The sequence below is a fragment of the Ctenocephalides felis genome, unplaced genomic scaffold, assembly GCF_003426905.1.
Source record: "Ctenocephalides felis isolate EL2017-DRISC unplaced genomic scaffold, ASM342690v1 CF-g0.4_SCAFFOLD_03571, whole genome shotgun sequence".
In the NCBI taxonomy this organism is placed as follows: domain Eukaryota; kingdom Metazoa; phylum Arthropoda; class Insecta; order Siphonaptera; family Pulicidae; genus Ctenocephalides; species Ctenocephalides felis.
In genome coordinates, this window is record NW_020539725.1 from 1,342,476 (window position 1) to 1,360,530 (window position 18,055).

At 28.6% G+C, this 18,055-nt stretch overlaps 1 protein-coding gene across 2 annotated transcripts in view; it reads left to right on the top strand.

Moving 5' to 3' along the window:
• LOC113386998 (spastin) overlaps window positions 1–18,055 on the top strand; it is a 145,405-nt gene that overhangs the window by 62,750 nt on the left and 64,600 nt on the right. For both annotated transcript variants that reach the window (XM_026624756.1, XM_026624755.1), the window contains exons 4-5: window positions 3,873–4,049; window positions 6,354–6,468. In XM_026624756.1, the coding sequence (XP_026480541.1) occupies window positions 3,873–4,049; window positions 6,354–6,468 (292 nt within the window). The remainder of the gene's footprint in view (window positions 1–3,872; window positions 4,050–6,353; window positions 6,469–18,055) is intronic.

Sequence of the window (18,055 nt, forward strand, 5' to 3'; positions counted from 1 at the left end):
TGTGAGGGGGGTTTATGGGTCCTTTCTCGGGTGTTGCAACGACTTCCATTATTATATCTTAGCGTTGCACTCCCTTTATGAAAGGGTTACTCCAACTCCTTAACCCAACTTCTATAAACACCCTGTAATTACCTGTGGAAACTAAACCGACTAACTACGCCAATGAAACAGAGTGTACTTTTTGTCTTATTTAATATTACTTTAGTATTACAGGTGAGAGAACATGACTGTACCTGCGTACAGTCTCGATGGGGACTATCGGCCTTACGACAAGTAGTTCAATTTTAAAAATTCATCAAAGTTTGAAAAAATGAGTAGTTTTGTTGGCGTTTGTTAAAATTAGACGCTTTACTTACTTGGTATAGCGATAGATTATCTGTTCTTAACCCTTCTTTGCATGGCGATGGAAATTTCAATCATAATATTTAGTCAAGAAAAAAAGTACTAAAAACCCTTGTACCGTAAATTTAATGTTGCTGGCAACATTTGAATCCACTATTGCGTACAACAAAATGCAATTTTTTTAAAAAATAGCAAACGTCACTGTTAATTACCAGGACTAAAACTTGTCATTTGACTGAAAAAAGGAGCGAGTTTTTAGTTTGTTATAAGGAAGTAAACGAAGATATAAAAAACAGTAAAAGTGAAAATGAGTGAGAAAAGGGTTTGTTTTCATGTTTTTGTTGTTTTATGTACAATTTATATCAAAACACTGTGAATAAAGTTCTCCAAATCTATGTGATGGAAAATTACATCAATATGGAGTTCCACTTGTAATGTTTGGCAAAGATTGTTTTGTAAATGTTTTTTTGTGTTGTTTTTTGAAGAAACAGATTATGATTTGTATAAGTTTTTTGGTATATTATTCTATATGTCAATAATCAAAATTCCTAGCACATGATCATACTGGTCGGCAAAGTTTGAACAATAAACATATGGGAGAAGAGGATCTCATGGATAGCTTTTTGGGCAGAAATCATTTAACAAAGAGGTCTAAAAAGTGGAATTTGCATACTTTTTTATCTATTTGATCGAGCTATTATAAACTCTTGGAATGTTTATAAAAAATGCTCAAGAAAGAGCTGAACGTAAAAAGAGTCTGCTTACAATGGGCCAATTCAGTAAATGTGGTATCTATTTGTGCTCAAATAAAAATAATGATTGTTTATAAAGAGTAAAGAAGATTGAGTAAACAATATATTTTATATAGTTCTGAGCTAGATATATGGCAATGCATGTTGATGTAAATTTCCATCATATTGTTTTTTACATAATACATACTTCTATTTACATTAGGATTTTTTAAATATTTTTTCTTTAATCTAGGGCATTAATTACATCACCCTGATTTATTTTTATTAAAATAGAAAATTATTAGGATTTTCAATAATTTGTAATCCACTCGGAATACTATTAATCGCTCATAAATTAATTTATTTAATGATTAAGTCGATTATTAACACATATCGGGAAGTTTATGTAATTTTCCTTAAGGCGAAATACCACTACCAAGTAGTTCTAATTTTTTTAAGGTTTAAAGTTCAGTTACGTAACTTCTCAAAGTGTCTAAATAATAAATATTGTCTAAGTAATAAATAAGTTGTGACTTATTTATTAAATAATATTTAAATAGTTTTTTTTTATTCATAGGTATCTTATATTGCAGGAACCCTAGTAGAAGTAGGTGGGGTAGTTCATTTGTACTAAGGGTTGTGCAACCCTTTGACGACAATACCAATTGTCGTTACAATATTGACATAATATTTGATTTTGCAAATTATATATTCAAACTCTGAATTTAATATTAAAGTGCAATTTTCGCAAATTGTTACATTTTTAACTTCCCGAAGGAGAAGTTTGTTTCCATAAAAAAATCCGATTTGCGAATTTTATGTTTCCTCGACGTTTTAAGCCATTCTGAATCGAATGAGAAAAATTTGGTGTATGTGTATATGTAAACAGATTTTTTACCTTACATCGACGTTTTCTCAAAATCTTAAAAGCCATTCGATGTATCTCGATGAAGATCGTTTATCAGTTGCATGACGGTCGGCCAAGCCCTTTCTTTGATATTTGCAAAGAAGTGAAAAAAAATTCGTTTACGTTTTAGCCCGCAATTCTGAATCGATTTGGAAAATTCAAAAACCGTTCGAAAGATATTGTTTGGGAATCGTGCTGATTAGTTTTTTGAAAGGATTCGCTGGCACAATTTCCTGTAATTAACTGTTGAAAAAAAAAGACTATTTTTATGATTTTTTATTGACGATAGATATCATAGTCTTTTAGATTATATTAAAATATTACGACCCTACGACAAGTCGTTGAATTTTAAAAATTCGTCAAAGTTTGTAAAAGTTGGTCGCTTTTTTCAAAAATAGTTTGTCAAAATTAGAGATTCCATCGACGTTTGCTCTAAAACGCCTGAACTAATTTCAAAATTTTAAAAGCCATTCGATGCATCTCGATGGGGACTATCGCCCTTACGACAAGTAGTTCAATTTTAAAAATTCATCAAAGTTTGAAAAAATGAGTAGTTTTGTTGGCGTTTGTTAAAATTAGACGCTTTACTTACTTGGTATAGCGATAGGATAGATTATCTGTTCTTAACCCTTCTTTGCATGGCGATGGAAATTTCAATCATAATATTTAGTCAAGAAAAAAAGTACTAAAAACCCTTGTACCGTAAATTTAATGTTGCTGGCAACATTTGAAGCCACTATTGCGTACAACAAAATGCAATTTTTTAAAAAAATAGCAAACGTCACTGTTAATTACCAGGACTAAAACTTGTCATTTGACTGAAAAAAGGAGCGAGTTTTTAGTTTGTTATAAGGAAGTAAACGAAGATATAAAAAACAGTAAAAGTGAAAATGAGTGAGAAAAGGGTTTATTTTCATGTTTTTGTTGTTTTATGTACAATTTATATCAAAACACTGTGAATAAAGTTCTCCAAATCTATGTGATGGAAAATTACATCAATATGGAGTTCCACTTGTAATGTATGGCAAAGATTGTTTTGTAAATGTTTTTTTGTGTTGTTTTTTGAAGAAACAGATTATGATTTGTATAAGTTTTTTGGTATATTATTCTATATGTCAATAATCAAAATTCCTAGCACATGATCATACTGGTCGGCAAAGTTCGAACAATAAACATATGGGAGAAGAGGATCTCATGGATAGCTTTTTGGGCAGAAATCATTTAACAAAGAGGTCTAAAAAGTGGAATTTGCATACTTTTTTATCTATTTGATCGAGCTATTATAAACTCTTGGAATGTTTATAAAAAATGCTCAAGAAAGAGCTGAACGTAAAAAGAGTCTGCTTACAATGGGCCAATTCAGTAAATGTAGTATCTATTTGTGCTCAAATAAAAATAATGATTGTTTATAAAGAGTAAAGAAGATTGAGTAAACAATATATTTTATATAGTTCTGAGCTAGATATCTGGCAATGCATGTTGATGTGAATTTCCATCATATTGTTTTTTACATAATACATACTTCTATTTACATTAGGATTTTTTAAATATTTTTTCTTTAATCTAGGGCATTAATTACATCACCCTGATTTATTTTTATTAAAATAGAAAATTATTAGGATTTTCAATAATTTGTAATCCACTCGGAATACTATTAATCGCTCATAAATTAATTTATTTAATGATTAAGTCGATTATTAACACATATCGGGAAGTTTATGTAATTTTCCTTAAGGCGAAATATCACTACCAAGTAGTTCTAATTTTTTTAAGGTTTAAAGTTCAGTTACGTAACTTCTCAAAGTGTCTAAATAATAAATATTGTCTAAGTAATAAATAAGTTGTGACTTATTTATTAAATAATATTTAAATAGTTTTTTTTTTATTCATAGGTATCTAGTAATGGATCACCAAGTCGTCGTAATAGTCAAATGTCATCTTCTCGTGCAAATAATTCTCAACCTCGTATTACAGTTAGAGGAGTGGAGCCCAAACTTGTACAGGTCATTTTGGATGAGATTGTTGAAGGTGGAGCACGTGTTGAATGGGCTGACATTGCTGGACAAGAGGTAATGGAAAGAATTATTTGATCAGCTATAAGTAGTTGAAACTTTGGAACTAGTTTTTTCTGATGTATATTTTGACATGTCTAGAAAAAATTAATATATCCATTGTGTAAAAAATGTTTTTGGAATTTCTAAATAAAACGTAGTTTCTTAAACTTCTTCTATGTTTATTTTGTCTCCTTCAAAATTTGCAGGACACATATATAACGCCTCTTCCAATCTCATAAATATCGTATTACGTGACAGATTTGTTTATTATAAACTTATCTACAATTTTCAACTTCTGTATTACGTGACAGCTTTTTTTATTATAAACTTATCTACAATTTTCAACTTCTCGTAGGGTAAGTTATTGTAATCGTCCAAAAATCAAAAGTGAAAATTTTTGCATACCTTGCTTTTTGAAATATTCAAATCGCTTCACGTTCTAGAGGTTTCTGAACAAATTGATGTATGTGTGTATGTATGTGATGAGAAGAAGAGGTGATGAGTTTTTGGCAAATACAGGCCCAGCCGTAACAGTGATAATAAACTAAAAGTGTAAAAAATGAGAGCTTTTTGAGAGAATAAAGCAACCGATTCGAATGATTCAAAAAACATTTTGCTTGTGAAGAAATAATTAGTTTTTCGGAAAATATTTTTTTTGAATACCAAAAATGATTCGAATTTTAATTTTAATTTTAAAATTCACTTATATACTTCAAGTGAATAATTTTAACTAATTAAGTTTATGTAATTCTTAGATATGAGATAATATCCTCCATTCGAAATCCGCTTGATCAATTTTTGCTTATTTACTTTCTATGTAAAATACGAAAGTCATTGTCCAATTTGTAAGCACTTATATTTCGTCTATAAATTATGAATAATGAAAGTTACAGCATTTATAATAATCTATTAATATACCTAGAATATTTCATTACGGTACGTAAAGTTCCAAAAATTTGCCAGTCAGCAAGTTAACAATATCGAACCAGGAAAAACACAAAAGTAAACATATTGTTTTATGAAAACATTAAACAAATCTTTTGTAAAAAAAATAAAATTACATATAATAACAAATAATAAAGTTATGTAGGTTGTCTCATAATTACCAAATTCAAAATGAGAATCGTAGTCGTAAAATAAGCCTTATAAAGAATGCGCGGGGAATACACTGAATTCTGGCAAAACTTGACGATTTGATTAATAATAATTTTTTTTATACTTTGTAGACTATACATGTTAAGTCATATATAATTTATGTAGTGTCAGTTTTAAAGCCATGTCTTTAACCCTCCGTCGGTCGGCGTGGTCTGGCCAGACTTTTTTCGACTTCAATTAGAAAAAAAAAATACTTCTAGTAATCCTATCGACTTGAAATTTCTTGACTTTTCCTAAAATTTCATTAGCTGTCGATCAATGAAAAAATCAGGACGAAAAAATGTACAGAAGGATAATTATAAGGATTTAATTTTTTTTATACTTCGAACGGTCGGAAAGGTCTGTCTAGACCACCCATACATTTTGTATGAAATATACGCTTTTTCATGGTATTTTCTATTCAAACTGCGTTGTTTATATTCTTGCTATGTGTTCTAACATGAATGTTAGTATTTTCATGACGAGAGTTTCTTGAAAACCTACCAAACTTATTGGTAATCGCAAACACTGAAAATCGGATGAGTAATGCACACATTCATTCAGGCGCCAAAAAAAAATAAATACTGTTTTTCATTGATTTAAAACAGAAAAATTAACGAAAAAAGCAACGTTTTTTTTATATTTCTTGATTTTTTTATATAATCGTTAATACATAAGACACCAAAAACTCATTTATTCCATATAAATGCATGTAAAATGAATGGTGGTCCAGCCAGACCTTTCCGACCGTTCGAAGGTGAAAAAATATCCGGCCGACGGAGGGTTAAAAACCAATAGTATTGTTTGTATTTATTGGAATCCTTTAGTAAATAACTCGTTCCAGAATTGTACAAAATATTTAGATATTTATATATGAAAATTATGCATAAGCAATGAATGGTTGTTTTTAAACTTATTCAATCCTGGTTAACTAATAATTTCTTATTCTAATAAATTGCATTTAAAAACTTTAGTGTCAATAAACTTGAACTGTCAATAATTTCAGTCAAAAACTGCTATTATTCTCTCTAATATTTCTGTTGAAATGAAATTAGACCACTTTTGATATTTTTAATATATTTTGTTTTATTTTTTAAACATTGTGTTTGTGTTATTGCTATGTTTTATTTACATGTATGATTTTTGCTATGTGTTACTAATTTTTTTGCTTCAATTAAATTCTAGGTTGCAAAACAAGCTTTGCAAGAAATGGTTATCTTACCGTCTCTACGGCCTGAATTATTTACTGGTCTACGATCACCAGCCACCGGTTTATTGTTATTTGGACCTCCTGGAAATGGTTTGTTTATATATATATATATATATATATATATATATATATATATATATATAGGGTGGTCCTTAAAGTGGTCATTTTCGAATTTCCTTGCTCCCAGGGGCTCAAATGGTTCCAAATAGATAAAAAACAATTCTCTGAAAGTTTTAGCTCTTAATATTAACGTTTAGATAGAGCGCAATTCAATCAAAGTTTTGTATGGAAATAGCATGAAAAAATTTTCAAAAAGTTTAAAAATGTTTTTTAGATGTAATTTAGCGAACAAATGAATGAATAAAACTCATTCGTTTGTCGCTAAGTTACGCCTAAAACACGTTTTTTTAATTTTCAAATTTCTTTCCATGCTCTTTCCATACAAACTTTGATTGAATTGCGCTCTATCTAAACGTTAATATTAAGAGCTAAAACTTTCAGAGAATTGTTTTTTATCGATTTGGAACCATTTGAGCCCCTGGGAGCAAGGAAATTCGAAAATGACCATTTTAAGGACCACCCTAATATATATATATATTAATTGTTTAATATGAACAAAACAGCACTCAGATTTGTTTAACACAACTTTATTTTATGATTACAGACGTTTCGAGACCATGGTGTGTCTCATCTTCAGTGTAATTTCAAAAACAGTTACTTATATACTACACATTCTTTAATAATTTATTTAAATTTCATTTAATTTTTGGTATACAAAATTTTGCAAGGAATAGTTGGTGTTTTTTGTATACCAAAAATTAAATGAAATTTAAATAAATTATTAAAGAATGTATAGTATATAAGTAACTGTTTTTGAAATTACACTGAAGATGAGACACACCATGGTCTCGAAACGTCTGTAATCATAAAATAAAGTTGTGTTAAACAAATCTGAGTGCTGTTTTGTTCATATTAAACAATTAATATTCGTTCCACTCATATCATAAAATTCTATATTATATATATATATATATATATATATATATATATATATATATATATGAGTAAGTTCTTATGGGGCGATACATCAAAGAATAAAAAGTAAAGATTTATAAATTAATCTTTAATTCCAAACGTTTCTACATTCAATTTAATGTCGTCATCAGTGGATCTAAAAACAGTATAAAAAATTAGTATAACTAGGTAATTATAATATATGTGGATTGGTATACAAACTATAAATATAAGAGAAAAATTAACAAAACAGCAACACTTAACAACAAACAAAATATAATATGTAAAAATATAAAACAAACAAATAGCAAACAAACTGTTGATTAACATAGTTTTAAAAAACATCGTCTTTGACAGAATAAACCTGATGATGGAACGTATCTTGTTCCGAAATGTCGTTATTAAACATCTTCAAAAAACAAATTGTTTTTTATTATTGGATTTACTGTTTCGGTTAGTGATATGGATATATAAATTATTACAGGTAAATAATTTTTCCTTCTCAATTTTATATAAAACCTTTTTTAGTTAATTCTTATTACTCTTTACCCCGGTACATAATCCATTCCTTTATAAAAATTTTTTCTAATTAATCTGTATTGACCATCATTAATTAATGTTAATCAATATTTTTAAAAAACATTGTATTTGACAGAATAAACCTGATGATGGAACGTACCAAGTTCCGAAACGTCGTTATTAAACATCTTCAAAAAACAAATTGTTTTTTATTATTGGATTTAATGTTCGGAAAAGAAACAATCAATATATTGAAAAAATCCAGGACTTATTTATTGAATATATATATATATATATATATATATATATATATATATATCTTGATGTTTTAGTAAAGTGGGTTTTTCCTGATCTGCTGAATGATGAGACACATCTAGTCTCGAAACGTATAAAAAATAAATTAAATTGTTTACATTCGACGCATTGGCTGTTTTATTCATTTCAATATATATATATATATTGATGAGTTATTTAGAATCGGGCAGTAACACCAAGTGAAAAAAAAACTAAAGTAGTTTTGAAATACTTTATATATCCATACGTTTCGGTCTTCATCGAGATTGGTCATTGGTCATTCAGTGGAAAAACTAAAAGATTTTATATGATGTAGGAGGGAAATAATATAAAGTTATAAAACTTATATATAAATACTTACAGAAATTAATTATACAAAAATACATTACACTAATACACTGTGATAAACCAAGCTATTAATAATTGGAACATTTAAACTAATTTTTTTTTGACAATTTTTTGGTTACATTCTAGTGTGTACAGATTTGGTATACCGAAACGTATGGATAAATAAAGTATTTCAAAACTACTTTAGTTTTTTTTACTTGGTGTTACTGCCCGATTCTAAATAACTCATGAAAATATATATCAACACCAAACTCATATACTTCAATATATATATATATATATATATATATATATATATATATATATATCTTGATAGTTTTTTCGACGTTGAAACATATTTCAAAGTAACTAGCGGCCCATTCGTCGAAATAAAAAAGGTATAAAGTATTAAAAACTTTTATTTATACGTTTTGACACCAGATGCGTGTCATCATTCAGCAACTACAATAAATTTGAAAATTTTTACTAATAATAAAAACCAATATAAAATAATTATAAACATAGAGAAACATTATACATACCACCAGGACAAAAACACTCAAAAAACTTGTAACATATTAGAAAAGGACATTTTTTGGAAAAATAATGAATAACTAAAAAATTAAAAACATTTTAAAAAAAAGTTTTGAAATGTAACATTATGACGTATGAAACACGCCCATATCAAGCAAAAGACTCGACTGTAATATTTGAACTAGGCGTGTTAATGGCGTAGGAAGGGGAATGTATCGAAGGACAAATGCAAACAAGTGATTGAAATGGATTTAGAGTCAAAAAGGAAAATTCAAAACATATAAAAGTTTGAACAGAAAAAAACAAAATTGTAAAAAATATTATAAAGGAGATGGAAAATTAATTTTTAGTTTTTTTTTGATAAAATCAATAATTAGCTGGTAACTATCATGTAAAAGGTGGGATAACATGCGTTTATTAACACAAGAGGAATTTAATGAAATAAGAAAGGATTCTGCAAATTTTCTAAGGTCACTATTTTTTTGATATAAAGAATAACAGGATGTGAAGTGTTAAAAGTGTGATTGAGATTGAGCATATGATATGAAAACATCGTTTTAAACTGGTTTGGATTTTTTGAATTATAAATATGTTGATTAACTCTCTTATAAATATACTGGGAACTTTACCCAATATAACACATATTGCAATCATTGCAATCCAACCTGTAAACAGAATCGGTGACCCTATCAGACAGGGTTCTAGACTTGAGAACCGAAAAAAGGCAATTAAAAGTATTATCGAAACTAAAAACTAAACGAAATTCTTCTGAATTAACGAAAACGAAATTCTTCTGATTTAAAAAATAAGAAAAATTGCTTAAAAAAGGTAAACAAATAATTCCTTTGTATTGGCTGCTAGTTACTTGTAAATATATATATATATATATATATATATATATATATATATATATATGATATTCAGTTTTCAGGGCAATACATCAATTAAAAAATTTGTATGACTTTAAAACATTTTTATTTTTTCCATACGTTTCGACACATAGTTTTGTGTCATCTTCAGTGGACTCTATTTTGAAGGTACAGATAAAAATTATTAATTAAAACTAATATATAAGAAGTGATATGGTATGAACTTACATGTAATTGTAATAATCCTAATTATTTCCTAATTATAATTGTTCACAATGCACAATGAAACCAATTCTTGTCACTTCAAATTTAACAATAATAAATTTTTTGAATGAGTTATTTTATGAATTTGTAAAATACATCCCGCTATTCTGTATTCCGATGCAAGAGTGAAGCCTAAATGTGCACAAATGTGCACACCACGTGTTAGAAGCTAGGTACCGAGCACACGAACTAGGGTTTGTCGGTTTTCAAAAACCGGTTTTTTGGCGAAAATTATGGAATTAGAAAACCGGTTTTTTAGTGAAAAAAGTCGGTTTTCACTGTATAAATGAAAAATGACAAATTAGCCAAATATAAAAGATACATGAAAGCGTTTTGTTTCTTGAAATCATATCTTTTAAATAGCATTTGATATCTTATCAGTCTGCAATGGTTCCCAGAAATGTTTTGTATATAATAATTTAGATTTTTATACCAGTGTATATATTAATTTAAATCAGTGTGACTTCTTCTTGAAGAAGTAACTTCCTCTCCTCAAACTTAAAAAAAGAGTTTTAAACCATAGAAGGCACAAATTAAAGAACAAAAAACTTAGAATTATTATATTAGGCTTTAAAAACAATTAAGCATAATTTGGTCTCGAGTATTTTCTATTTCAGGAAATTTTGTGAGTAAACAAAGGACACGTAAATCATATTTTATTAAACAAAAAACAATTAGAATGTTTAAAATTATTTAATTAAAATTGCTCGGAACAGAAATAAAAGTTTAGCTTAATTCTTTTTAAAATTAAAATTTATATTAAAAAATATGTATGAACATGTATCTAATATATTTTTATTTTTATTTATTTAATGATTTTTTTTTATGTAAAAATGTATTATTTTTATTTATTCGAAAACTTTCCTTTCTCTATCATAAAAATATTTTCATTCTTATATGTGAAAATGATGCATGAATGACGAATAATTATTTTCAAAGTTATTTAATCAAGATAAACTATTATTTTTTAGTTCTACTAATTAAAATTAAAATAATTTTGTTTACTATCTATAAAATTGAACAATAAATAAATTCAGTCAAATACTATACTAAATTACACTAAATTTGCGGATAAATTACAGAATATTCGAGCAAAAATTTATTTTTCATATAAAATTCGAAAACCGGTTAAAACCGGTTTTTTGGTAAAATTGAAACTCGAAAACCGGTTTTCTGAAATGTCGGTTTTTGTATAAACCCTAACACGAACTGACCAGAGAATTTAAGGTTTGACAACGCGAGAGGGTACATAAAGTAAAATATAAAAAGAATGACAATAGTGAGGGTGGACATAGTTGGTAGAATTGAGATGAAATTAAAAGAAAAAGAAAAATTAACATAAAAATTAATATAATTAAAAAGTCGATAAGATAGGTAATTATTTTAAAGGAATGAATTTCGAGACATTGTTTAAAACTAGTTGGTAATTCTCACACAGTGAAGAATTATCCAATCTTTTGTTTATGCTATTTTTGAAAAGATGTATGAAACATGATTCTGAAAAGCGTCTCTGCGATGTATTCGACTCGTGATATAAAATTGTGGCAACATCAAAATTGAAAATATGATTGAAATTTTGTATGTGGTCAGTTATCATTGTTTGATTTTGATTTTTATTTTTGGAGTTGTTATAGTGTTGTCTAAGACGTTTTTTTAGATGTTGTCCAGTTTCGCCAATATAAGTGGCCTCACAATTTGTACAGTCAATTTTATACACGATGTTAGAAATACGATCTAAACTTGTCGGTGATTTTAAGTTCGAAAATAAAAAGTTAAGAGTCTGATCAATATTGCAAACTAAACGCAAATCCGCGAATTCAAATAGTTTTTTTCCAAATAGGAAAGAGATTATTAATGTAAGGGAGACAAATAGTGCCAATAAACTTATTTTCTTCTTTTTTCTGGGACTCGAGGGAAGGATGATTATGTTTTGTGTTAAGGACGGAAAGTCTGTTGTCAATTACTGATTTTATAAGGTGTGGAGGATAGCAATTATTTAATAGGGTTCTGTGGATTAGAGATAAGTTAAAAGGCCAAAACTTTTTATCTGACAAGAGAATAGCATGATCAACTAAATTGATAATGGTACCGATTTTCATGTTAGTGGGATGATAAGAATGGAAATTGAGATATCTGCCAGACCACGTTGGTTTTTGGTACCAGTAAGTAATAATTTTATTATCTGGAGTTTTTATGATACTTACATCTAAAAAGCTAATTGACTTATTGTGTTCTTTTTCGAAGGTAAAGGTGAGGTGTTTATTAAAGGAGTTAAAATTTTTTAGTAAAGAATCAAAGTTATTTTTAGGAATGCAAGTAATTATATCCTCAACATATCTGTAGTAAAGGAAAAATTCAACATTAGATAGTTTAAAATAGTTAATTCTCCTTTCTTTATTAAAAATTCCATGTAAGTTCATACCATATCACTTCTTATATATTAGTTTTAATTAATAATTTTTATCTGTACCTTCAAAATAGAGTCCTCTGAAGATGACACAAAACTATGTGTCGAAACGTATGGAAAAAATAAAAATGTTTTAAAGTCATACAAATTTTTTAATTGATGTATTGCCCTGAAAACTGAACATCACATACTTCAACATCAAAATTATATAAAAAATTTAATATATATATATATATATATATATTTATATATATATATATTTATATATATATATATATATATATATATATCTTCTATATATATAAAAATAAGTCGGGTTTTCCTTCCTGACGAAATAACTCCAGAACGCACGAACCAATTTCGACAATTTTGCATTCGTTGGAAAGGTCTCGGGCTCCGCAAGGTTTATAGCTAAGAAAATTAGTTGTGCATGGCATTGTGCCTTAATGCAAGCTGCTGGAACTTCACGCACCGTAATTAAAAATTCTAGTAATGACATTAGTGAGAATTATCAGAATTATGCTTGGTTAAGTCAACGAGCAATTCTTGCCTCAGAGAATAATGATGTACACGCACTGAATTTCACCATTCAATCAAAAATTGCTGGCGATTTGGTGACATACGAATGATTCCGACTGGTCTTCCATTTGACTTCAAATGATTGCAATTTCCAGTTCGCCTTGCGTTTGCAATGACAACTAACAAGCCGCAAGGCCAATCGCTTAGTGTTTGCGGGATAAATTTCAAATAGATTATTTAGAAAATCATTGTTTTTCACATGGGCAGTTATACGTTGCCTGTTCACGAGTTAGAAAAGCATCCGTTTTGTTTGTGTTAACGTCAGACCAAAAAACAAAAAATGTGGTTTACCAAAGATCACTTCCATGAAACGGATAATTTGCGGATTCACTTTCATTTACTTAGAGAAGTTCAACTAAAAAACACTTCATTTTTGTAATCAAAATAAATTCGTTACTGTTGTATAATAAAATCAAATTTTTCCTTTTAAAATATAAAACAAACAAAAAATTTCTTCATCTTTCTCACGAACCCATCTGGTGGCGAAACGGAGTTCGTCGGGTTTGCTAGTATATATATATAACAAATGTATTCTAAGTGGATAATAGATATTAATTTGGAAATATGAACAAACAACACTCTTCTTGCACTAATTTATTAAATAATAATTTTCACAAACGTTTCGAGACTAGGTTTGTCTCATCATCAGTGTGTTATAATTAAAAAAAATTTTAAAATATGGAAATCTAAATTAGCATTTTGTGTTTTTCATTACAAGTCGTTCACTGCAACGCTGCTCTTTTAATACCAACGGTCTTCGGTATTCGTATTCTCTCCTACTTGAAAACCACTTGAAATTGTAATGTCACGCAATCAGATAGGAAAGGAAGGATTAGGGTCCATTTGAAAAATAGATGTCGTTAGGAGAAAAAATATTCTATGATGAGATGGTTTGTTTATAAGATTTGTTATACATTGTTATAATTAAAAATGTATGTACATCTATATATAAGCTACAAAGTATTAATGAGATTCAGATATGTATCATGTAATATATTGGTATCTGTCCGTAAATTTACTGTATTACTTGTATGGGCTATTAACATCGATTCTGCAATACTTCTTTTAAATAAATCTTGTTCATAATATAAAATGTGCGGATTATTGAAATCGAAACTATGGCTGTTAGAGATAGCGTGGTCTACAAGTGTACTTTTTTGTTGTATGTTATTATTCTTACTTTGTTTGCTTTGTAATTCGTGCTGTCTTAATCTTTTTTCTAAATTTTGACATGTTTGCCCAATATAAGATGACTCACAGTTCAAACAGTTTATTTTGTACACCACATCTTTTCTTTTTTTAGTAGGTGTATTGTCTTTAATGTTTGTGTATATGTCTTGCAGTTGTAGTAAGGGTGACACGGATATGTTAATATTATGTTTATTAAAAAGCCTTTTAGATAAAAGGTGTAAATCTTTGTCTATATATGGAAAATTCACAAAACATTTATTTTCTGATACAGACAAGTGATTTGAGCAATGTGTGGCTCAATAAAATGTTCAATAAAACTATCATTTTTCTGTTTACATCATACAAAAAAATTATATAAAAAATGCATAGTGCTGACAAGTTAGTTGTATAAATGTTAGTGCCAAATCTCTAGTGCTGTGTACACTTCTCTATATGTAACTAACCAACGTAATGTAAGTCCACTTGTATTTTATATGTTTTATCCATCTTCATAAATAATTTGTTTGCTTTACATATATACGAGTTTACATATATTGTATGTTTATATATATATACGAGGTCTGTTCAAAAAGTTTTCGTAATTTTCGTTTTTTCAAAAAAATATATTTATTTATTCGTCTACATTAATGTGGTCCCCTTCAAAGTAGTCCCCCCCCCAGATATAATACACTTATGCCAGCGTTTTTTCCAATTTTCGAAGCACCCTTGATATTCACTTTTTAATATGTCCTTGAGCACTCTCGGCGATATTCTTCAATCGAGGAAAACCGCCGTCCTTTCATGGGTCTCTTCAACTTTGGGAATAGGAAAAAGTCACACGGAGCCATATCTGGTGAATTTTTGCACTTTGCAACACTTTATTTCATTTTTTACGCAAAATTTAATACAAATTCTTTGACTTTTTCAATTCTTCCATTGTAAAAATCGCCGAGCTTAGAAAAACACGTCGAACCTTAGCGACTACCACAGACAAAGTAAACAGTGAATATAGCTGAAAATTTCATCATACTTTAGGGGCATGTATACCAACACAATAAAAAAAAAATTTGACAATCAGACACTCCAGACCCGCGAAATTTAATTATTAGTAATTCCGGGTACTTTTTGAACACACCTCGTATATGTATATGTATTTGTATGTATGTATGTATATATATGTATATTACTTATTTACATGTATGTTTGTATGTATGTGCATATGTATATGTGTATACATGTAATTATATATACGTATATATGCATGTATGTATGTGTATATATATATATATGTATATATATATATGTATATATATATATATATATATATTTGTGAGCATTTATGTACATATGTATATATATATATATGTATTGTGTGTATATATATATATGTATGTATGTATATATATGTATATATATGTGTGTATATATGTGTATATACATGTTTATGCGTATATGTATGTGTATACGTGTATAGCTATAGTTACATAGATAGGTATGAGTATATGTATGGTTCATACATGTACATGTACGTCGTTGTGAATATGCATGCACGTTGCATATTTGTATATACGTATATTTATATGTGTATAGTCTTACATGTATATGTGTACATATATAGGTATATATTGTTGTATCTGTATATGTATATGTGTATTATATGTTTGTATGTGTGTGTATATGGATATATGCATGTATATATATATATATATATATATATATATATGTATATATTATAGAATTTTATGATATGAGTGGAACGAATATTAATTGTTTAATATGAACAAAACAGCACTCAGATTTGTTTAACACAACTTTATTTTATGATTACAGACGTTTCGAGACCATGGTGTGTCTCATCTTCAGTGTAATTTCAAAAACAGTTACTTATATACTACACATTCTTTAATAATTTATTTAAATTTCATTTAATTTTTGGTATACAAAAAACACCAACTATTACTTGCAATGTTTGACACAGTACTAAAGAAACATACTCGTATAACACTTACAGAAATATTCTAAACAAATTTGAAGTACTTATATAGATGGAGACAGAGAGGGTATCATTATAATGTAAACAAAAGGAGTGCTATCGCATACAAATACAAATAGATAACAAAAAATTTAAAAGTACACTTACGTACACAACAGGAATACGTTTCAAAGGCCACCACCCATTTTCGTCTATGACGTAGACGATATCGCTGACATAACAGGCGAAATCAACACAATAATAAACAGGAAGCAGTATACAACAAAATCATTGCACGACGATATAGTGAAAATGAACGTCGAAACACCCGAGCAATATAAATTGCTCATACAATTTTTTACATCAAAACGCGTGGTGTATCATACCTACCAAATTAAACAAGAGAGAGCCTACAGAGTAGTTATAAAAAATATTCACCACACAATCGATACTAACGAAATTAAAACAGCGCTAGAAAAACTAAACTACAAAGTGAGAAACATTGTCAATATCTTGCAACACAAGACTAAATACCCATTAAACATGTTTTTCGTCGATTTGGAGCCTTCAGAGAATAACACCACAATTTATAAACTGAACAAAATTTTAAATCAAATTGTAACAGTGGAATCTCCCAGAAAAAGATTTGGTATTATACAATGTACAAGGTGCCAATTATATGGACACTGTAAATCCTATTGCAACCGACCATTTGTCTGCGTAAAATGCGGCGGCGACCATGAAACTTCAAAATGTAAAAAATTAAAAAGCACTCCAGTCACATGCGCTTTGGGCGGAGGCCCTCACCCGGCAAACTATAGAGGATGCATCAGCTACCGCACTATGTATAATACCTTACATAACAAAACTAGTGCCACACCAATACAAAACATTTCAAAACACTTTCAAGAAATCAATAGAAGACCACGATCAAATCATACTAATGTTTCGAACCACATGAGTTATTCCGAAATTCTGAAAAATCAAAACAACGGCGGAAACAATGCAACAGAAATAGGATCAACACTACATGAATTTTTAAGTACATTCAAAGATATGTTCAAACAACTTATGGAGCAAAACAATATGATCCTCAACATGCTTACTTTGCTAGTTAAAAAATGATTAATCTGTTACGCAATGCCGAATGGAATGCCAAAGGTATTCTAAACCATCAAAATGAATTAAAAACTTTCCTACATCTACAAATGATCGATATTCTTTTAATAAGTGAAACCCACTTGACTGATTATTTATTCTTCAGAATTCCGTCTTATAACTTTTATTTCACCAATCATCCAGACCAAACTGCTCACGCTGGTACAGGTATACTGATAAAATCTTCGATCGAGCACTACGAACTACTAAAATTTCAACATAACGAAATACAAGCAACCACCATAAAAGTTAAAGGTTTCACACATGCAACTGATTTAACAGTTTCTGCAATTTATTGTCGCCCTAGGTATAATCTTAAATGTGAAGATTATGAAAATTTTTTCAGAACCTTAGGTACAAAATTCATCTTGGGTGGAGATTTCAATACTAAAAACACGCTCTGGGGATCAAGACTAACCACAAGAAAAGGTAAAGAATTAGCAGCACTAATTCAGAAAAACAATTACTCTTTTATGTCAACTAGAAGTCCTACACACTGGCCTACAGACAAACAAAAAACACCTGACCTGCTAAACCTTTTCATAACGAGTGGTATTTCGCCTAAATATA